Below are 23,172 nucleotides of genomic sequence, written 5' to 3' on the forward strand. Positions count from 1 at the left end.
CTTTCTAAAAACAGAATCATTAAGTAAATTGTGGGAACATATAAGTGGCTTTTACTTGGTTTTGCTGGCAAGAGCAACCATCTACTGATGTACATCTTTCTCCTGTCATTGTGAAGCACGAGAATAAATGATGGAAGGATACTTTGTGTTTTCTTGTGTGGAGGGGTAGAGCGAGGGGAAATTGTCGACTCGTTGAGTACGGATGGCGTTGTTCTCTCACATGGATGGGGAAAAAAAATTAGTGCTAAGATGCTTCACCAAATATACTTAAGCAACCATTAATACACCTGAGCAGCCTGCCCAAGTAAATGTGGAGTTCCAAAAATTGGAAATCAATATAAATAAATAAATAAATGAACGTATGGGAACCCTGGAAGAGTAGTTTAATGTAAACCTGAATCCTCCCTTGTCAATTCTACCTGAGTGCTTTGGCCAAAAAACAAATTACTTGTAGCTAACGTGGCAGCACTGCACTTCCTTATTGGCGAGAGAAAGTGACAGTCTGAGTCGGCTTGCGTTGTTCCACTCTCACACTCTGTCTGCTAGCCTGATTGAATTTGCTGACTTAAGTTATTTCTGCCCACATGGTTCAAGTGTGGAGGGGGGACTGCGTGGCATTGAAGGCAAAACAGCCTCAGGTCCAGCTCTCACGAGAAGGCGGAGGACAGACGGCAAACGAGCCTATCGCTTTTCCGTAATTCCCCCTAAATGAGAAGCACTACTTTGAGAGTTTGACATGCCTGCTAAACCACAGTTGAAGTCCAGATGAGACAAGTACGGGGCCTGGAGCAAGGATAAGACAGGCTTGTCCTTAGACATTTTCCCATGGTGATAAGGACTTGGCCAGATGTTTGCAATACATATTCACACCCTCTCCTCTTTGACTCACACGGCGAGTCCGAGACGCCCCAGAGAGTGTCTGAAAGTCTAGAAAGAGCAGACCTGGTAAGGCCCCTTAGCATGCTGAATTATGAATGACCCCGTCACCTCCTGATCATTTTCCTGAATTTACCAGAACATATCAGCCAACAGGACAGTGAAATGTTTCCAACTTGATTTAGCCTTCTTTGAAGTTTGCCTCTATGAATGGGGAAAACGGCATATTATGAGACACCACAGTGTTCTCTTTCATGTAGTAAGCTGAAAGGGATGCTATTGAGTGTTTGAGGGGGTTCTTTGATATGTGAGATGCTCCATGCCTTGTGAAAGGATCAAGCTTATGATTTGAGTCAATATGTGTGTGAGTGCTTTGATGCCTGCTCCTGCTAGTTCAATGTTTTGTCAGAACTGTTTCATATAGCAGGCTTAGGGGGATCAGCCATTATGGGTCCCTGAAGGTCCCTACAGCACACATATGTGTTAAAAGGCGGCTGCTCATGCACATATGTGTATGGTTATCCCCATACAAAGACACAGATTCACACAGACTGAGGCGTTAATGGAGTTAATGGAGTTGCCGTTCCACCCTTAATTGATGGTAAACAATGCCCCAAACTTGGTTTGCTAGTTTGATATCCCAGTGTTTAGAGGACATGATTAAAATGAAGGAAAGGAACAATTTGTTTTGATTACATGTTTCTTTGGTTGGCAAGCTTTTCGCCCTGTAGAGCTGATGATTGACATTTCTTATTTTCCCGTGAGGCCCAGAGTAGCCTTCCGCCTTTTAGTCTGCAGTTATGGGTTGGGCACACAAACATAGTAATGTCGTAAAAACCTTCCTATTGTGTAATTGTGTTTTATGCTGCTGTTTTTATCCTTTTAAAGGAAAGGCTAACTTAAATATGATTATAACTCCACTGAAGAGCACTTTGTGACTGTGGGCAGACTGTTTATTAAAAATGATTTAAATGTGTGTTTGCGCACAAGGTTAAGCATATGTGGCGGGTCATGGTGTGTGTATGTGTGTGGTTTCAAGCCTTCCTGTGTATGCTACTAGTTAGAGAGAGAGAGAGGCTTTGCCCTCTCCTCCATCCTTACCATCTGGTTTGTGTAGCATTTGACTGAGGCGTTAATCATTGTGCCTCGGGGCCACTCCTGCTCTGACAACAGCTGGAAAAGGGAGATGGACCTGTTGATGTCCTTATGTCTGTCAGTTCTCTATGCACTGCTGTATTAACTGTATCCAAGCAGCTGGAAGGTTCATGACCTTGGTGTTTCTAGTTGCTTGAAAAACAGCTGGAATGGCCTCCCTGGCACTGTTTCCTCTTTCTGTAATATCTCTCAGCCCTCAACTTCCTTTAAGTTGCCCAGTGCTTCTATACCGCGTTTTAAAGTATTTTTAAAGTTTGCTGACCTGCCTTTATTTTAAGAAACTGCACGAACACTGGAAAGGCTAATTCATCTGCATGTGCAACATCAGTCCCTCTGTGCTGTGTCAGACTCTACACACCAGATGAGCTAGAAAAGCAAACTGGTAGCTTATTTTGTGTACTGTATGCCCTGTCTTCCATCCTATTCTCGTTCGGCTGTTGCACACACTGTCCTCTGTTTTTAACTTTTCCTTGTTGTTCAGCCAAACACAGCAAACAAAGGAGCTCTTTTTCTTGTTGTTGGAGAGGGAAGATGTGTCGAACTGGACTGCGCGTGCAGACACCCGATTGTAGTACGGTGTATGCATGCGCAGTAAGTGGAGTATGAAAAAAGCGTAATACCTCCACAGGGGTCTTCTTACCTGCAGCCAAAAAAGAACCTCACAGTGTAAATGAGACCTGGTTACATGGCCTTTAAATATAATTACTAGGCGAAACAATGTATTGTTTCAGCATCAGCATGCATTGTTTGTATACTATAGTCAATAACTCAGACATTGAGTACAACACAAGGCAACATGACTAACTTTTTACATTTCATCCTAGTGGCACAAATGCATGTATGATAAGTACAAGGCCAGAATAAAATCATCCATCAGGACAAAGGTATTTTGCTTAGTCTGCACCAAGTGCAAAAGGCTGAGTGTGACGGATTTTTTTTTTGTTAATTTAAATATACAAAATAGACAAACTTTTTTTCATTGAAGATATGTCAGTGATGGGTGCTGAAGATGTGACAGCTTCAGTGTTCATAAAATAACATGTCCTCATGACTCTGGTCCTTGTCTTGCCTCTGAATGCCTCGAAAAGCATCTTCAGGTAACTAATTGTGTTCCTCACTGACTGTTTGAAGGCATCTCTGTCTGAATCCCTTGAGTGCTTTTCTTTATCATCACACAACAGCCTGTGCATGTTCCTGTAAGGACACCTCTTTACTCAACAGCTTAACATCATGTCCTAAAGTGAGGCTCCTTTTCAGCCAGTATGTAATACTCTCCTGAAAGCAGTGCTGTTCCTGATGTTACATGTCCAGCTTTTAGCTAATGGATAGATGGAAGTAAAGCAAAATGATGTGATGGATGAAGTGATTCATTCATGCAGGAGTTTGCTATTAAGATGCCAATGTAAAATGGTCACAAAAAAAACCCCAACTGTTAATGAAAAGAAAGCCATCGCTTTTTCAACATGGTGTGTTGTCATGGTTTTATCTGGACTAAAGCTGGCAGTTGTTCATCTCAGTTCTATGTGAAAAACCCCTGTGGTAGACTTGTTACATTGAAAGTGGTAAAAGAGAGCAATTACATTTGTTCAGGGAAAAGGCCATTCACACGGTCAATATAATGTTGCAGTCATTGTCGTTAGTAAGTCATTTTGACAAAATTATACATAGTATAATTACTTGTCAGAGCCAAGGTTTATGGCTCCGGTCTTGTGATAATACCAGATGGTAATGCACCTATACGCAGTGGACGCTACATTATTTGGTGTCACATGTGTTGGTACGTAGGAAAAACCCTCCAAACTTAAGTTGTTGCTTTGAGTCCTCTCCTCAGGCATAGGAACAAACATGTGTACAGCAGTCATGTGCAGAGCATGATTGATCTTAAAGGGGATGTAACATCGTGTGCGCCTCTCTTGGTGCAGCTTTATGGATCGATTCATAATTGCATTTTCATTATTTATGATACCGTGGCAGCTGTGACAGTTCTGTGGCAGTGTGCAACAGATGGCCTTGTATAACTAAATGCTGCTGGGATTCTTGAGCCTTGGGGGACTATATAGAAGTGTCTTGTACCATCTATGTTATGTCCTAGTATAGATAACTTCTGGAGAATGTTGTCTGGTTCTCTTAGATAGTCTTTTCAAGTGGTGCTAATCCTGAGGGCTATTAGGTATGTATAGAAGCTCTGTGTTTAAGCATCAACGTCACGTATTTACTTAAAGGTTAATTTGCTCTGGAAGCACACAATGAGTGATTGATCCTTCCCACCCTTCGTGCTGCGTATAATGTGGGTGACATTTAGGCTTTATTGGGACCCTGCTGCTCTGCCAAGAGTAGTGGCCCCTGAGTCCTATTCCTGACACACTGTTTTGGTTTCCTTGGTTTATCAAAGCAGGGAACAGTGTGTCGTAGCTTATTATGGGCATGTTGGGTTTGGCCGGCGCTGGAGAAGCCCGGTTTGCGGAAAAGGCTACCATGGAATTAAAACGTTCTCAGCCTGCCCAGAGTGCTGCTGCATCTTTAGCCAAGGCTGTAGTCAAGCACACACCCTATGTAAACAATAGAAACATCACTGCAGCACATCAAAATGGTTGAAGATGTGCAGTACCATTTATATGTAGCAGCGCAGCCATTTGTAGAGAGAGCCGTCAGCTGGTTGGGGAAAGCAAATGTCTGGTATGTGTGGAACTTGAGGTTTTGGGGGGGTGTTTGGCTGGAGCCTCTGTTTTCTTCACTCTATACCTCATTATCCATATTTCCATACAGTTCTCCTGGACTGACACAATGAAAACTTTTTTTTGGGTGTTTCCATTCCTAGTTAACCATTAGGCTCCTAGGAGGGTGTGTGTTTGAGACATGCCTATTTGTACTTGGGGTGGCTAGTTGCACACCAATGAGATAAAAAAAAAACCTTTGTCAACTATTTTAAAGGAAGGGCATTGATAGTTTTATGCAAGCTTGTTATGTTCCAGATTTATTTAAAAAAAAGAAAAGAAGATTGGAGACATTCAGTAGGTCCAGACACAGAGGTCCAAGCTAAGTGAGTGAGTCCCGGCCTTTCACCAAAATGGGATTTTCAGAATTCTCTTAATTCCAGGCAAGCCGCTCCTGTTGCAGAGGGGAAGTGCTGCCAGCAGCCAGTCCCCGCTCTCTCTCTTCTTATTGATTTGTCTCTGGGCTCCAGAAATGGAGATTCCTTAAAGCCAGCCGTAGTCTAATGACATTACTCAACACTCACCACTAACCACCCTCCCGATTTTAGATCTCCCTCTGCTCCACTTTTTTTTTTCTTTCCTCTCACTGTTATCTAATTAAAAGCTTTTCTATAGAGGGTTGGTCTTGGCCTCCAGGCGTGGGGTACAGACATGGCAACCGGCGGGGGGTGGAGTGATATTGTGTCTATGTGCGTGTGTGTGTGTGCACGCGAGAGAGAGCCATTGTCTGTGCGTGTGTGCATGTATGTGTCTACTCAAATAGGCTTACTGCTGGCTGAGCTAGTGAACCAGGAAAAGGGTTAGAGCAGTCCATGGACAAGCGGTCATGCAGGAGCATGAGCTTAACTAAGACTGGGCTGCAAGAAGAAGGGAGGTAATGAGAGAGGGTGGGAGAGCTGCCCCTGCCCTGATAGGCAGCGGAACATGATACTGGGTCAGGGGGTATAATACAGAACTTTTAGGGAGTGGTTATAGATAGTGAGAGAGAAAGGATGGGGGAGTGGCCTCAGCGTGAGGTTGTTAGATGATATCAATTCATTCTTTGTTTCCTAACTGCCTTGGTGCTGGTAGTATCCAACACAGGTGAGAGTGACTGCACCATATTTCAGGTCAAGGTTTTAGCTCTAGGCTGCATGTTGTCTTTAAGACTTTGAGGGCAAAACAGAAAATAGATTTTATTTATTTTATTTTTTTTTCAGACTGATACAGACAGACAGACAGAAAGCGACAAGATTCCTCAAGTGCTTTGGGATTTTCCCCAATTCCCACCTTACAGGCTGAGGCACAGAGGAGAGGGAGGGAAGGAGGGAGGGAGAATAATGGGAGGGAAGGAAAGGAGGTGGGCTAAATAAGAGAGGAGGGAACAGGGGACACAAAAAGCAGCAGGATAAAAAAAGAGTCAGACTCTTGAGCATATAGTTGAAGCAGGTGGTCAACAGAGTCAGTGCAGATATGCTGGGAGAGAGTGGAGGGTGTTGATTGGATAAAGAGTGTGAGCAGCCTTTAAAATAGATTAGATGCTCAATTTTCAGCAATGCATGTCTGTAGATGGACCTTTGAGCTTCACTTCTTTGACTGGTGAGTATCAATTTGCTTAATATCGCCACTCCTGTGTGGCTCGTCGTGTTATTTGACTATTATTACTCTTTATCTTACATTCATTCATTTATGTGTGAAAAGCCAAAGGTGCCAGTAGTTAATGTAGAGGATATCTTTGTAATAGCACAGATGTACACTTTGCAGTCCTGCTGCATTTGGGATTTTTAGATGCTGTCATTTAGGCAAGCAAGATGAATTTCCTCTGAATGTGATGAGCTCCCTGTAGTCTTTGAAATGAAACGGTACCTCGGAATTGTGTGTGCTAATGGTAGTGAAAGGTCAGCTGTATCCTTTCAATAAAAAAGTGTAATTCAAGCCCTGTTTTTCACTATGAAGTTCTTGTGTGACCTTGTCATTTTAACAAAAATGTTATTTCATTAAAATTAATCTGCCTGCAAGGGATGGAAACCAAGCTGATTTTGATTGAAAAATAAGCCCCAAAAGGCAGATGCAACAAGCTGATGTCTGAAGTGTTATATTAATAACTTGATTTAAAATACATATTTTATTTGAAATAAGGTGAAGGAATTCATAAACATCTGCTTCGAGTAACTAAGATGATTTCTGATGTGTCACCATGAGTTTACTTGATTAAGAAACAAAAATTGGCAGTGTAAAGTTAGAATAATATGAAACACAGCTGTGGTATTCAGACATTAATCATGTCATAATTATAATCATACATTAAATTTCATGTTTGCATGCTACAATATAGTGTTGATCAGAAATACCCTTCCACAGCAATTAACCAGTTGTTGATTAAACCTAATTAAAATCTTGACTGCTTTATTAACGAAATGTAAACACACCTGATCATGCTTGAATGAAAACTCATTAGTGTTTGCATTCCCTCTTATTAGTCCTTTCACCTTGACACAATAGGTTTTCAGTGACTGGAAAGCCACAGTCCGTGGGGAGGCACCTTATCAGCCACATTGACTCACAAGAGGCTACAGGGCTGAACTCTGCTGCACTCCATTGTTGTGTTATTTGCATGGGCCAGTATGATAACGTTCCTCCCTGAGCCATGACTTGCTTCATTCTCTGGTGCAGGGAGAGGTGCAGGCTTCCCTCAGTTCACCCTCTGACACACACACACACACACACACACACACACACACACACACACACACACACACACACACACACACACACACACACACACACACACACACACACACCCTAATCCCACACCAGGGCAACCCAACCGAGCCTGCATTCCTCCCATATTCACCTAATAAGTGTGATATGTCTGGCTGTTTTTGTATCTGTGTGGATCCTCTGTAGTCCTTCTCAGATTAGGACTGATACATTTCTCCACTTTGGAGTCCATTAGTGTAGAGATGCTGTTTGAAACGGTATTGAGAATTTGAAAATTGCTCTGATAATAATTTCCCCCCAGAAACAGAAATTACATTCTCTTACTAAAATAATTTGTGAAGAAACTCTCAGGAGCCATGAACTATTTGTTTTTTGTCACTTTTTTGGTCTTTAAAACTTAAGGGACTTCTTCTGAGTCATCGTCCTAATTAGGTGCAGAGATGGAAAGAGCACTTCACATTTTGGCACCGCAAAGAATGTCATTAGAACCTCCAGAAATAAGACAAGGTCGTCTTTCCTGCTCCATTATAAGATGCATGTCCTTCCATCGAATCTTCTCTCAGAAGCACTCTTAAAATAACTGGCGACAGGTTGACTGTTCATTTAACTAGACAGGAAAAGTACAGGAGGAGAATATTAGCAGCAGACAGCTTTGAAATGTTACGTTGGTCACATGATTTGTGGTGAAAGGCAGGGTCAGGGGTCACAGTGACGGATGTGGGCTTAAGATTACAGGCTGGGGGGTGGGGTCAGCATGGTCAGGGCTGCCTTTCAAGTGAGCAGAGACAGAACACAAATCAAACACTGAACTTTTTATTGAAGTAGGTTAAACAAGTTCCATGTTATTATCCAGTTCTCAGTAGCAGAAGGAAACGGTGTGTTTGGAAAAAGGGTGCGGGAGGTCTGACGGTGTCTTCATCTGGATGACAGGCCATGGAACGATGGACAACACCTGGTAGATGTGAACGCAGGACAGATGGAGAAAGAATAAAAGAGGGACTCACAGAGAGTGCAAAAGTGTTCTTATGCAATTTCATGTGCTAATGGCTTACTGTGTCTTACAATAGCATTTGTTTGCATGTGAATTATTGTAGTGTATTTTAAGAACTCAAAGGGTTTAAAGTGGCAGTGTGAACATGAAAAATGATTAGTGTCATTTGAAGACTGTGTGTTAAGAGTGTGAATCGAGCTATATAATCGGCACAATTGCATACAACGTCAATGAAGACGTGATAAGATACAAATGTGCCTGGAGTCCTGCAAATTGATGCGAGACACATTTGTCGAAAGTGTTGATGTTCAAAGTAAAATAGAAAAATTAGGAGAAAAAGGAGAGAAAATGCAAGTTAATAACAAAACAGACATTTCTGGTGAGCTCTGAGTTGAACAGAAACACATTTGCATCACTTTCCGTTTGACCTTAAAAGCCTGGGAACTGGGCGAATCTGTCGAGCTCATTAAGGCTACCTAAAAACCCGAAAGCTGTTGAAGTGTAATCACTGCAAGCATCTGAAATTGTAGTTCCAAGTTTGAGCCTTGCTTGTAGTCGAATCATGAGTGTGTATGCAAACTGTGTATGTACTAAGGGCTGAAGAACTGGAAGCAGGACAACTATTAGCTGATTAGTGAGAAGTGAAAGCAGCTGAAATGTCAGTTGATGTCTAACTAATGGAAGAAATTAAAATGCCATTTAACGAGTCAGCACTGAGAGCAGTTGGAGCGTCATTTAAAGAGTAACTGAATTGTGAATTAAATGATAAAGACAAGTATAAAGTCGATGTTGGCAGAGGGAGTGAGATAAGTACTAACAGTGGAGATTTATATGTATTAAAGGATAAGTTCACCCAAAAATGAAAATTCAGCTATTATCTCCTCTGCAGTACTGGTGGAAAGTTGGGTTTCAAGGTTTCAAAACATTTCTGGAGCTTCATAGCAAAACAGACGTAATGAAATCATTGTTTAAAGCTGCGATCTTTATGGTAACTGCTAAGCTAAACCCATCTGCGTGTCAAGGGTATGTCATCTAAAATCATTTTGGGATCTCAGGGCTTCCAGAGACTTTGGTTATGCCTGGCGAGCTGTATGGAGCCATTTTATGTTTTTCTTTTAGTTGTTTTTTACGTTTTAAAACAAGTCCTTATCTACTTCAGTTGTGTAGGAGAATGCTGCAACGCTGTTTTGCTGCTCCAGAAATGTTTTGTGGACTACAATACTTCACCTGACTTTCCATCAGCATGGGCTTCAGTAGATTATGACTAAATTTTAATTTTTGGGTGAACTTATCCTTTAATAACAGCCTCTTTATCAAGGGTTTTGTTTTTCAAGTTGAAACCCCGACATTAATATCTCTGAGGACATGTTAAAGAACTTGTCTGGGGCTATCATTTGGAGATGTCTGGCTCTTCTCATGACCTCCACAACAATGCCAGTCTGCACTGCCAAGAAAAGCTGTGGTAGTGATATTTTGGCAGCATTGTTAACAGTGCAGTGTTCATTAGTGGTTTGTCCATCCTAACTTGTTTTAGTTATTCAAAGAGTAGAGAAGTAGAGCCACAGAGAAAGGGCTTGCAGGAAGTAAGCCAGGGAAGCAGTCAGCGTAAAAGCTTGTCCTGCTGTCCCTCCATGCAGACGGTCAGGTCCATTAATGTGCAGGAACTCAAAGAGAGGAGGAAGGCCATAGTGCTACAGCCATTCAGCATGAGCCAAACACACAACCCAGACCCTCCTGCTGAGGTTTCTGCAGCCACAGCCTCCACTGTGCCTGTGGGTCTGATGTCATCTCGGAGCAATTCCTTCCCCTCTTCTCTTCCAAACCCTGCTGTCTGCTGGGAGGAGACCCCCCACCCGACAACACACAAACACACAAACACACACACACACACACACACACACACTTTCTATATCCTACCATCTATATGAACACTGCTGCGTTAATAAAAGACTTGGAAATGGACTTGATACCTCACAATATCACATTACTCTCCCAGGCACAATGTATACAAAGCCTGTTTTGTATTGTAAGAATACAGCTCAGAGTCATTAGGACCGATTTTTGGGGGGCCCGCGGCTGAATAGGGCTTGGTAATGGAGCAGTGGGAGAGCTGACAAAAGCAGCCCCCCACCAACCACCACCCCTGCCACCTCTCCTCTCAGCAGCCTGGCTGATATTGTAGTGTTTAAACACGTAAGGTGACAAGGAGAGCTGTCTGTCTAACAGTGTGTACGTGTGTTTGTCTCTCCAAGGCTATGGGAAGAAGACGAAGGGCATGACTAGAATACATTGTAGAGTCAGAGGTGTCATTAAGCGAGCAGTGGAACGACTGCGTGGGTTGCCAGTTTGTGCGCGTTTCTTCTTTCTGTCCCTATAATGCAAACTTGAGTGCTTCAGAGCTCTGTTCTGCTTTGTGTCCATGCCACAAACATTGTGTTGGCTAAAGAGTACTGTATTTAAAACAAACGAGTGTTTTTTTGTTTTTTTTTATGTTTACTTTTGAGATGGATAATTGGACTCTCTGCTTCTCTGCTAACCCTGCCGCCACCTTCCTCGCTCACGTCCTAACTTCGACCTGCCACCACCACCCAGGTAGAGACTTAAGCAACTGTTCATTTTACAAAACCCTGGAAGCTGACTTGCATTCAGGCAGGCGTCCAGACAAGCCGTGGCTGCTCGGGTGGACAAATCAGATTTCTCCATACTTACCACATGGGGGGCCTTTTCTTTTTTCAGTGAGAACCTCTGACAGAGAGTCAGCTGGGGCTGCAATAGAAAGCATTCACAGTGGTTATGCCTTTATGGTTCTGAATCTCAGTTGTGGGCAGATATGTCAAAAGGGTTCTTCTTAGAATGCAGGTCAGGTCAGAGACGAAGCTGACCTCAGGGGTTGTGGAAGGATAAGGAAGAAGAAATGCAGAGGAGAGGGAGTGGAGGGGGGTATATATACACATACACAGAGAATCTGTTGGTAGAGGAGTTGTAGTGGCCAGACAGGCCGTAGGGCAAAGGCTGGTCCCCTGATGGGTGTCTTTCAGTGTGCCCAGGCTGGGTGGGAATGAGATCTGACGGGTGTGAAATGGTCCGCTCTCTCAGTGACCCAGGCCCCTGTTAGGTCCAGCCTGCTAACACTGTCGCTTTGTCCTTCACATTCTCAAAGAGTCCGTGTATCAAAGGACTCATAATGACTGAGCTGGGAATGTATGAATGCTGTAGGAACTCTGAATGCATTGATGACATTCAGTTAACATTTTTGATAACAATGATGGGAAAGTCACAAGAGGTTTTAGACAGGCCTTGTAAATGCCTGATGACAATAATTCATGCAAGTGATGTTATACTAGGACATTTAAGGACAGAAACTACTTGTTGTGATGCCCGAAGCCACTCGAGTTTCTTGAGAGAACCATATGCCATCTATTTTGTCTCTTCAGCACTGTACATCGTACCTAACGGAACAGATTTCGATATTTGTTTCTTTGCTGTGTGAATCTGATTACATCACTTAGTAAGCACATTTCTGTGATTAAGTCTCGTTGGCGATGATGACATTCATTTTGTTTGCTGGGAGAGAACAGATGGGCAGCATTGGCAGAGAAATGTCACACCAAATGCAAATATAGCACCTTGTTGTTTGTGTATTTGCGGCTGTTCTGACTGTTCTTGCTCTTTCCCTCTGCTTTAAAAGAATGCACATCTCATTGGTGGATGATGACGATAATAACTTTTTGTTTTTGCTCCTCAAGAGGCAAACAGATCGGTGCATGAATATGCACAGATTGGAGGCAGTCTGATGTATTAACTGAAGGCCATGTCACCTCGTCAGTCTGTTTCTCCACTGTCTTTTTCAGTTTGACTAAAGTGGTTGTTTTTTTTACTTTTAAGGATGTCAAAAGTATCAAATCTTTAATACTTTTTCCATACGATACAATATCTGCATTCAATTGTATCAAACTTAATGTGCATGGGACTTTGAACCCACCTTCTTGCTCTGGTATCAAACGAGGTAAAGTATTGTTTTTTTATTCTAGTATTGTATCAAAGTTTGATATTCTGGTATCCCAACAATCGTATCGTCTTTAGAGTTAAAGTCACACATCCTTCCCACAGATATTTATCAAAGTCTTTTGAAGACTGTAATCTTCAAATTGCAGAACTGTTTTTTTTAGAGTGGACAGGGACAAGATGAGCATGTTGTATCTTGATAGTGAAGCATGTAATTGAGTGTCAGCTATTGTCACTGGAAAACTTACCCTTCAAGGTGTGGTTGACTTTGTCAGTGTAGGACAGTGTGCAGAAAATAACAAGGTTGTTGTGAGTTGCACTGGTGTTTTGTTCTTCTTGATACACAAAGCTTAACCTCTGACTTCAACACCTCACCTGGACCACACACTTTTCCGGTACCTGGCACAACAGCTCTCTGTCTCTAAAGCAGGCGTAGTAAAACATATATCATCATCCTTCTCTAACTTCCTCTACCTCCTGCTTTATAGTCTCTTTCTAGTTTTTTCAGGTGCTTAAGACAGTCTAATCTGCCTACATTTATGGAAGGAAGAGACACGTATGTGAGTAAAACTGCAGTTGGAGCTTAATAATACAGATACTGACAGGGTCAGCTAAGGATAGGCTGGATTTTAGATCCTCCCACTAATACTAGACTTATCATGGAGAAGGAAAAGGGAGACTGAAAATTAGAACTTAGAACTTCTAAACCTCTACTGCGCTGTGTGTGTTTTGAAACATGATAAAAAAAGGCAAGCAGAGCAGCAGGGGAAGAAAGAAATCTCTTGGCAAATGGCTTGGTGTGTTTGCCACGTTGCTCCAGCTGACTCATCTTCTCTGTCAGCCTGTGGTTGTTCCTGCTGTCCTAAAGCTGCTGGTGAGGAGCTTGATGAATACATCGATATCATGTCCTTGTGACTGTCGCCACTATTTCCATGTTTCTGGAGAAATGTCGGAATCTCCATTGTGTTGGGGGAAAAAAACATTCCCCATGCAACCTGAGGCCAGTGACGTCCAGGTGTTGTGACCTGGGAAAGACCTGTCTAATGTGGCATGCCTTAGCCCTTATTTAATTTTGCTGTTCAAAAGTTGCAAAAACTTTCTCCCCATTTCTCACTCCTCTCCTTTCCTCTTCCCCTGCCCTTCAGATCCAGAATGCTGAGAAGAGGATGAATCCTTCAGGTCATCTGAGACATCCGCGTGTCTTTGCCGCTGTCCTTCCCCGACAGCCCTCTCGTCCCACTGGGGCACCATCTGCCTCCCTACGCTCCCCCCCTTGTCCCAGTCCAGGTCCTTCCCCCTTCCCCTGCCCCCAGTAGTCACCATCCCAGAGGGGAGGAAAGGCGAGCCAGCCAGCCCCTGTAAATATGCCTGGATGGAGGTCTCAGTGGCGTCTCGTCCTGCTGAACTCCCTGACCTGTGGCCTGGAGATCTGCGTGGCAGCTGGGATCACATACGTGCCCCCACTGCTGCTGGAGGCTGGAGTGGAAGAGCGCTACATGACCATGGTGCTAGGTAAGGGACTGAAAGAGGTGGGGGCAAGGGGTTCTGGTTACCAGGGCCTCTTTGCTACCTCATAGTGTATGTGAATGAAAGTGCACATGTTGTACTTCTGCTTCATTCTTTCTCTCATATATTCATAATTTCCCTCTTTGTCCCTTTCTGACAATGTATTCATTAAACATGAAAAGCACTTGCACACACTTTCAAGGATAGACTGCTCCATGGATTGGATAGCTGTCTCCTCTGAGGCTTGTTTACTGACCACATGAGTGATTGTGTCTTGTCCAAGTGTTTTAAATGATCCATTTTTATAGCCCTCGAGAGCTATTTATTCTCTTTGCAATACTTTGCTAGTAGTTAGCTGTGGTTACATTAAAGCCGTGATACAAATGGAAGATGATTTTATTTGTTACTGTTTGTATGCCAGAATAGGCTGTACCCTCTAAGGAACCTATGCTTTGTAAATTAGTTTGATACATAAATATGTGACCTTGTCCGGTGTTGAGGCGTGACTGAGCTGCAGGGCTTCTAATATCTTCTTTCCCATTTAGGTCATAAAGACATAATTGAGGCCGTTATACAAATCAGTGGCCAAATCACCTGTTGTTTTGGAGAGGTGGTAATCAGGGCGCTAATTTAAAGGCAGCAGAAGGGCCGACTGCCCGAGGAAGAATCTCCTGACACAGACTAACATGCAGTTCATGGAATTTATTTCATGGTCACACTGTTTAACAGAGAACATATGATTTCACAAAATGCATTTTATCCGCCTTTCTGTTAAGATCATAAATCATTGTCATGATCTTAGTAATTAGTACATTTTTTTCCACTGAATAGACTATTGCCAAACATGACATTTACAACCTACCACTGTTTGTTCCTTTATTTAAAAATACATGTACATTCCTAATGATATTTGTATTGTCTTGCACATTACAGCTGCACAGAGCACAAGGCTTGACACCTTGAGCTGTTCTCTGTGTCACAGCTTTAATAGTGCCTTTTGTATTGGATCCAAACAAGAAATTTAGGACAGGATTTGGACGGCCAAACCTTGAAATTCAAAAGCAATTTTAACTGTAACACAACTTTAAAGGCATTGTAACACTGCTGTTAAACCACAACACTGCTTGGCAAAAAAAATGTGCAGCAGGTTAGAATGATGAGCCATTAAGTCTGTGTTCTTCCGACATTCCACTTAAGATAGACCACAGGGAACAATCAGCTTGAAAATACATAACATTGCTGCATTTTGCCAGCTGAAGGTATTGGTAAGATGTAGGAGCTTAGAAGAAATGTATCATGCAGGCAGCATCTGTTCAAATCCAGAATGATCGTCCTCTGTGTTGTTCATAGGGAAACAGTTTAAACAGAGAGGTAATCATCATTTTTCTCAGCATAAGCTCACAGTCGCTTAACCAAAGAACATAAGTATTATTATGTTTTGCTGAGACTGTAAGAGAGAACTATATGGTTATTTTTGAGGCTTTGAAGTTAGTAGCTGTGTCAACTTGCACTGCATTGTAATCTAGGATGTTTAATGGGAATTATCTTTGCTTTTAACATACAAAACATTTTACTGTTAGAATTTTTTACAGTTTAAGTGCAGCATCATATCCAGGAATTCTGGGAAGAGCCGTGAAATAAAGCCTGTTTTGCTCTTTGTGCAAAGGCGGATATACACACCACAAACACTCTGGAAAACAAGCAGCTGATGATCGCACCATCATGTCTGGCTAACATGTTATTCAATTTTGCCAGTGGTTGTGTTTCTGTGGCTGTGGTTGCCTCAACAGTCTGTAAGAATTTCCTGAAAGTATTTAGAAACCTTCCTTTTTCTAACGGCCAGTCATGTTTGTGCTCACAAATTATTGGCGTGTGTGTACTGCACATACACAATATTTAGCCTCACCCATACATTTGCACACTATAACTGAGTTAACTTGTAAGCAATGTGAATAGTTGCCTTATCCTGTCTGCCCAAATGGCGTCCACATGGTCTCCACTGAAGGCTTCTCTTTGAGACGTTCTCTTGTGACTACACAGATGACACATACAATCAGCCAAAGTAAAAGGCACTGTGTGGATGATAGAAGTGACTATTCAAGTATAAAGATTGAACAAACTACACTTTTACTCTTCCGTTTCGGTAGCAGCTGCTGGTAATATGAAGAAAAATGATTTCATTGTAGGGTTCCTCCCAAACAGGCTGCACTGTAAGCCAATCTGGAAATGGCACTCAACCTAATTCTCATCTCCCTGTATTATAATGGAGTGCCTGAGTGTTATGTGAATGAAGATAGATATTGTGTCCTGGGAGGGTTAAAGCTAATTTCCCCCAGCAGTAGTGTCAGGTTCTCAGATGGCTGCTTTCTACTTTATCTAATAGCCATTGGTTGGCTGCCTAGTCCTCCAGTTGTTACTTTCTTTCTCCAGTTTCTTCTCTGTAAGTAGAGAACACACTGAGGCATCCATTCCTCTTGTTATTTTAAGCATATTTAGGTGTATTTAAGTAACAAAGCACAATGGGTAATGTAACACGTTTTACATTAGGTCGGATCATATGTGGTGTGTGTGTGTGAAGCCACACTGATTCATATGTGTGTGTGTCTGTAAACAGAGCTGGAAAGCAGCTTGCTTTGTATTCAGAGGCTGGGAAGCAGTCTTTGGTATGTGTGTGTGTGTGTGTGCGTGTGTGTGTGTGTGGTATATGGTATATTGCAGGGAGTATTTAGCAGTGACTGAGAAATGTGTGTGTGGATGGTGTAGATTGTTATGATGGGCCTCCACAGCTGAAGCAACAAGAACTGTATGGGAGTTGTGGACTGCCTGGCTGCAGTCGACCTGTCTGTCTTTCTCACATTGCCTGCCTGTCTCTTTGCCTGCTCTTGTCTATTTCACTGCTCACCTGCCTGGTTTGGGTTTTGGAGTGCTCATCAGACACCAGAAACACATGTGTTATCTGTTAAACCTCTGTTTCTGTGAATCAGTTGGTTGTCAAAACTGTAAAACGAATACAAATGTAATCAATCACGGGGTGTGTAGTTGTGTATTCCAGTCATGTGTCTTTGCTGTGGAGTTTTTGACCCCTAGTGGCGCTGTAGAGCAGTGTTTTGATGGGGAGGTTAAGGTTACTTTATTGTCTCCCTAAGGAGAAAATTAGCTTGGATTAAGGGAACTACTGCATCAAGCCAGATGTTACAATAAACACTCGTGCGTAAACATAAGCCTGAAATAAAACAATCAAGCAAAGTCAGAGTTCAACACATGGGAAGGCTCACATAAAATCCTGTTGACTACTCAAACTTTATTGTTTGTATTTTATGTGTTGGTAGCATATGCATGAGGGCAGATGTGAATTGTGCCTTTTAGTGAAAAACTCAGAATGTAAACCAATTTGTGCTCATCTATAATGAGAACTCCACAGGACACCTTTAAATGTCATTCTGTAGCCCCAAGATTGGGTCGTTTTACATATTGTGTGTGTGTTTGTTTGAGTGGGAACATGGTGTGTTTATAATTAGCCGGAGCTGATCACGGGTGGAGGATGAGCTGAGGGTGGGTTACCTTCAGGCAGCAGCAGCCCATCTGTAGGAGCCATCACCAGCCGTCAGGGAGGGCAGCAGGGAGTAGGACTTGACAGGACCAGTAGAAGGCACGCTGAACACAAGTAAACCAGTCAGAGTGGCTGTTGGAAGCCTCTAAAGCTGAACAGAGATGTTACAGACACGTGTATTTAGGGCTGCAACTAACGATTATTTTCATTATCTATCAATCTGTTGATTATTTTCAAATTATTCAATTAGTTGTTTGGTCAATAAAATGTCAGAAAATGGTGAAAAATGTTGTTCAGTGTTTCCCAAAGTCGAAAATGACATCTTCAATTGTCTTGTTTGGTTTCTCAGAGTAATTCAGATTACTGAATAACCAAACAAGACAAAGATATTGAACATGAAAGATATTCAGATTACTGTCATTGAGGAGTAAAGAAACTAGAAAATATTCATATTTAAAATGCTGTAATCAGAGAATTTTGACTTTTTAATTTAAAAATTACTAAAATTAGTTAATCAATTATCGTAATAGTTGCCAATTAATTTAATAGTTGACAACTCGCTGCAGCTGTACTTGTGCTTTCGGTGTGGGATATTGTGAAAAATCTGTGTGGAGATGCAATGTGTGATTTTAAGATCTTCATAACAAATTAAAGAGTGTGACAGTGATTCAGAAGGAAAATACCTTGACCCTCTTCTGCAGTCTGTTTCAAACAGTAAATTCATATTGTGTGCAAATAACATCTCAATTTCTTTCTACTTTATTGGCTGCTTCCCCTCAAAATATTCTGTTAGCGTTGTTTGTGACCTCTTCTGTGTTTCCCTGGTTCTGTTCACAGGCATTGGTCCAGTGCTTGGCCTCTTATTCATCCCTTTGATTGGCTCAGCCAGTGACCACTGCAACAGCAGTTATGGCAGACGACGGCCGTTCATCTGGCTGCTGTCTTTAGGAGTCCTTTTGGCGCTCGTCATCATTCCCCACGCTGATGTACTGGCCACACGCCTTGCCTGGGGTGGGCAAACCCTTCAGGTATGATACCCTTTTATTGTGTGTGATTGTCGTTATGGTGAATTCTACATACCATGAGTATAGGAAGTACCTTAAAATGTCTTTCAATGTTTTTTTTCAATGGTGTTCCTTTGCTACAGGTGGGCTTCCTAATCTTAGGAGTGGGGCTCCTTGACTTTTGTGGACAAGTGTGCTTCACACCTCTGGAGGCCCTTTTGTCGGACCTGTATCGAGAAGAGGAGGACTGTGGCCAAGCCTTTGCCATGTTCTCCTTCATGGTCAGCTTGGGAGGCTGTGTGGGTTATTTGCTACCCGCACTTGACTGGAGTCGTGGCCTCCTCTCTGTTTACCTGGGAGGCCAGGCTGAGTGCCTCTTCTTCCTCCTCATCCTCATCTTCGTCTCCAGTGTGCTCATCACCATGAAGGTGTCTGAGGAACCCTTGTGTGCCAGCAGTGGCTTGCCGGGGTCAGGATCGTTACTGGAGACGGGGGCTGGCACGATGGAGGCCAGTCGGTACGGCGTTCCGCGCTCATGCTGCTACCTGCTGAAGTGTAAGCTGAGGCTGCTGAAGTCTGGACCGCTGCTGTGCCTGCTGAGAACATGCTGGTCCATGACCCCGGCCATCTACAGGAGCTACTGCCATGTCCCGCGGGTGATGAGGCAGCTGTGTGTGGCTCAGCTCTGCAGCTGGATGGCCGTCATGTCTTTTATGCTTTTCTACACAGACTTTGTGGGGGAAGGCCTGTATGAGGGCGTGCCCAGTGCATTACCAGGAAGTGTGTCCAGGCAAAGATACGATGAAGGTCAGTTCTCCCTATTATTTTGAAGGCTTATGTGTTATGTGAGCTTTATTTATTTTCTAAATGTGTAAGCAGCTCATTGTGGTATACAACCTAGAATCCACTCTGCCTCCTAAACCACAGCAGCCCCTGGTTGATAGAAAATATTGCAATATGTCTAGGCTAGATCGCGATACATGATGTATCTCTATAATTTAAATTCTCCTTAAAAGCGCTTCATGAATGCTAGATTTGGCGACAAAGTCAAATATCACAATATTTTTGACCAAATACCTCTATCCATAACAATATTCTACAAGTAAAACAGTCTGGTCAGTTCAGAAAATTACTTTACCCAATGCAGCCTTTCAAACCAAGAAGACAACACTAATGCCATGTCACAATTTAATGATAACCAAAGTCTAACATATCTAGTTTCATATCACAATAACTATATATTACATATATTAGCACTTTATGAAGGAAACTTCCATTGCACTAGACATGTCCTACCTCTTGTCATAATGGCTTTACCTCCACCACCTGTCCACATAAACTGGCTCGGGGTTCATCCTAGCCAGACAGGATGCACTCACATTCCTCAGGCACAGGTGGAGGACTGCGCCTGTGGTTCTGCATGCCTACATGCCTTCTTGTTGCCCTCATTTTTGCTCCTGTCAAGGTATAGGATAGCAAAGACCGGCCGTTAGCGCAGACTAACATGAGATGATGAATATTTGTGTAATTGTGCCACTGAACAATTGACAATTCCTTTGAGGAAGTCCAAGTCAAGGCAGTCCAAGTAATTTCAGGTATTGCTTTCCTCCCCTGCACTTTTTTGTAATTGTAAACAAATGAACACAGTCTTTATCCGTTCCCTTTTTTGCTCTGTAAATCATAATCATAGTCACTAATCCTCTTCGACAGATGTATGGATACACTCTGTAGCTATGCAAATGCAAAGCTGTATGAGTCTACCGAAATAAAACCCTTTAGATAGACTGTGTGCAGGCAGATCAACTTGAACAAATCTGTTGTGTCAGTGTTGTAAGAAGCATGCTTGGAAGACTTCTATATTTGGTATATTTTACCAGACCGTGTTTGAGAACGAACAGTAAAGGGGAAGAATGAAGTTGAGGTAAACTGATGTGAGGACCATCTCGCCCATGTTGTGTATTTGCAGTGCTCTTACATAGCTGATATGTTCTTCATTTTAATCCTTCTTCTCAACCTTTCCTCTCTCTCTCTCTCCATTTTCCCTCTTTCATTTGCTATTTCCATCCGTCCATCCACATTCTTTACTCCTCCCTCTTTCTCCACCTCTATCTCCCTCCCCACTTTATTTACTTTTTACTTCCCCTCTGTCTCTCCTCCGTGTGCTTGCTGGACCAAGAGGAATGTCACACTCACAAAGAATTAATGTCAAGGAATCGGCACACAAAGAACATGTTCATTCAAGTCAGGTAGAAGGCCAAAGCACAAAAAATCTGTGGTCTGTCTGAGTGGGGTTCCTTTAATCAGAAATGCATTGGATGTTATTAAAGCACATTATTCAGCCTGCAGATTTGTCCCTGCATCAAGGTTATCTGCTTTGTCTGCAGCACATTCTTCAGTTTTTCTAATCATCTCTCCTACTGGGAAAGGTTGCAATGCAAAGTGGGTATTCTTGAAGGCTTGTACTACAGGAACGGCCATTTTCCATTCTGCAGCACTTCTCCCGTGCACAGATTCAGTAGCATTCTGGCTCGGTCCCATATCTCTCTGGGCTTGAATTTCAGTCCTCATTAGCTTCTGTAGTGTTTGTAAAGTGGACTCGGCAGCTTTGCTTTCCAGGAGAAACACGATACACATACTCCTTTCACATAAGCAATTCTCTGCTTTGCTGCTGAACTTCTGACCCACACTGTTCACGGAGAGCAAGCCGAGAGTTCAGACTGAATACAGACTGAAATAAATAACAGTCTAGACATGTAGGCAGCCCTGATTACATGGACTAGTACTAAAAACTTTTTAAAAAACTTCATGGCTGAAATAAATAGGTAGGAAACATGATTGAAAATGGGACCATATTCCCACAGCGGACAAAATCACATGGTTGAGAAGAGTTTTTGTAAATTGTTGTATTCTGTGATTCATTCGAAAAGTTGGAAATTTTTACGTTTGCATCTAGTTTAAATGGAGAGTTGAAATAGAGAATACAAATGCTCTTATGATAGACTGCTACAGGGATGATGTTTTTTTGTAGGCTAACCCAGAAGTTCACATCGCCCTGGTTTCCTCAACACAAACTCTGTCAGATCTTTGTATTATTGCAGAAAATAGGCTCTTTGGCAAACTCAAGTTTATGATACACAACTTTTATGATTTTTGCAATGTAAAGAAGTAAAAAGTTAGTAATAAATGGACTAGATCACAGTTACATGTTTTTATCGTCACCATCACTAAACTTCATACTACACTATATTGTACATACTTTAACTTTACAGCTTGCAAATTGATTAATGTATGTAGAGTCAAATACTTTGCATACTTTCCACCTGTATAGATGGGCTAGTGAGTAGATGAGTCTCCATGTTCGGCGTGATGACGTTTAACGTCCCCGGCAGCTTCTGTACTTTCATTTCACCACTTGTTAGCAACTTGCTTTTTAAAAGGGGCACTATGAAGAAATTTTAATCAGAAGAGAAAACTCTTCATTGACTGTTCATTTCATTTGTTTAGGCATAAAAAAAACCAAATCAAACTGTCTTTTTTTTCATGACTGAATAAACAAACCGACCTCAAAGGACAACACAATTCCATACTGTTTTACTTTGTTTATATGTGGCGGACCCTGCCACCTTTCTAGCTTCAAACAGTGTGCTGGTGACCTTGTTTTCATCTGAGAACAGCTTGTTTATTCAGTTATGGAAAAGATAAATATTTCTGATTTTGCATTAGAACCTCATTAATATTGTCAATATTAAAATTCTTAGTTCTCTGAAACTACATAGTGCACCATTTAGACATGTAAACGCTTTATAATTCAAATGTAGGCTGACATATTTTATGTTGTAGAACAAAACGTGAAAAGCATCTGGCATTTAACTGAAAACCTTTTTTAAAAAAAAAACCTTGACATCAAGACAAGGAAGGCAGAAGTGCAAAAAAATTCTGTGGCACAGTACTGCACTGGATTGTAGTTGTGATTTATTGTTGGTTTTGTCATAAAAACACTGTCTTTACCTCTTGTGGTTGTGACTGTATCGCATTAAGTTTTATTTAGTGTAAATTAGCACCTTGCTTTTATGGGTTGGCATTATTTTTATCAGATGTTAAACTTGATTCATCACAATATGAAAAACCTGTCACTGTTATGGTGGTTATATAGACGGGAACTGACTGTTTAATGTAGCATAAAAAGGAAAGCATAAAAAAAATATTTGATGCCATGCAGCAGCATCATAAAATAACAGAATCAAATTTTAGCAAGGAGTCTGCAACTCCTTCTCTGTTGTTTTGAACTTAGAACTCCTCCTCAGTCAGTTGGTGAGACCTAATCAAATGTTTGTTGTCTGGGTGGCTGATTGGGCCAGACACGGGCCAGGAGGCACATTGCCACAGTAAATAAAGACTGATCTATGTTATGTGCCCTTGTGGCTTTTTTGAAGGGTTTATCTAAGGCTAATGCTGTGTGTGTGATGGTCCAAGTCAGTCACCCCAAACAGCGTGTCCATGCTGCAGAGCTCTGTGAATGTCTCCCCAACCGGATCTGTGCCTGTGTGTTTATGGGCTTGAGCAAACAGCGGGGTTTCTCGCTCACCCAAAGATTTGTTAATACAACACAGTTAAAAGTTAACATCATCGTCAAGCATGCTGTGCTCATTTCCCTAGATGTGGCCATAAAGC

The 23,172-nt window shown here is 42.1% G+C and overlaps 1 protein-coding gene and 1 long non-coding RNA gene across 2 annotated transcripts in view; one reads left to right on the top strand and one right to left on the bottom strand.

The window, feature by feature from the left end:
* LOC141000678 (solute carrier family 45 member 3) overlaps window positions 1-23,172 on the top strand; it is a 31,586-nt gene that overhangs the window by 4,642 nt on the left and 3,772 nt on the right. The window contains exons 2-4 of the mRNA XM_073471456.1: window positions 13,587-13,953; window positions 18,335-18,525; window positions 18,645-19,308. Of these exons, the coding sequence (XP_073327557.1) occupies window positions 13,806-13,953; window positions 18,335-18,525; window positions 18,645-19,308 (1,003 nt within the window). The 5' untranslated portion in view covers window positions 13,587-13,805. The remainder of the gene's footprint in view (window positions 1-13,586; window positions 13,954-18,334; window positions 18,526-18,644; window positions 19,309-23,172) is intronic.
* The window catches only part of LOC141000679 (uncharacterized), a 31,626-nt gene continuing 16,696 nt past the window's right edge, over window positions 8,243-23,172 (bottom strand). The window contains exons 2-5 of the long non-coding RNA XR_012179563.1: window positions 19,798-19,958; window positions 17,509-17,601; window positions 11,146-11,202; window positions 8,243-8,397 (exon numbers count right to left, since the gene is read on the bottom strand). This is a non-coding gene — a long non-coding RNA (uncharacterized lncRNA). The remainder of the gene's footprint in view (window positions 8,398-11,145; window positions 11,203-17,508; window positions 17,602-19,797; window positions 19,959-23,172) is intronic.

The sequence above is a fragment of the Pagrus major genome, chromosome 8 (genome assembly GCF_040436345.1).
Source record: "Pagrus major chromosome 8, Pma_NU_1.0".
Taxonomy (NCBI): domain Eukaryota; kingdom Metazoa; phylum Chordata; class Actinopteri; order Spariformes; family Sparidae; genus Pagrus; species Pagrus major.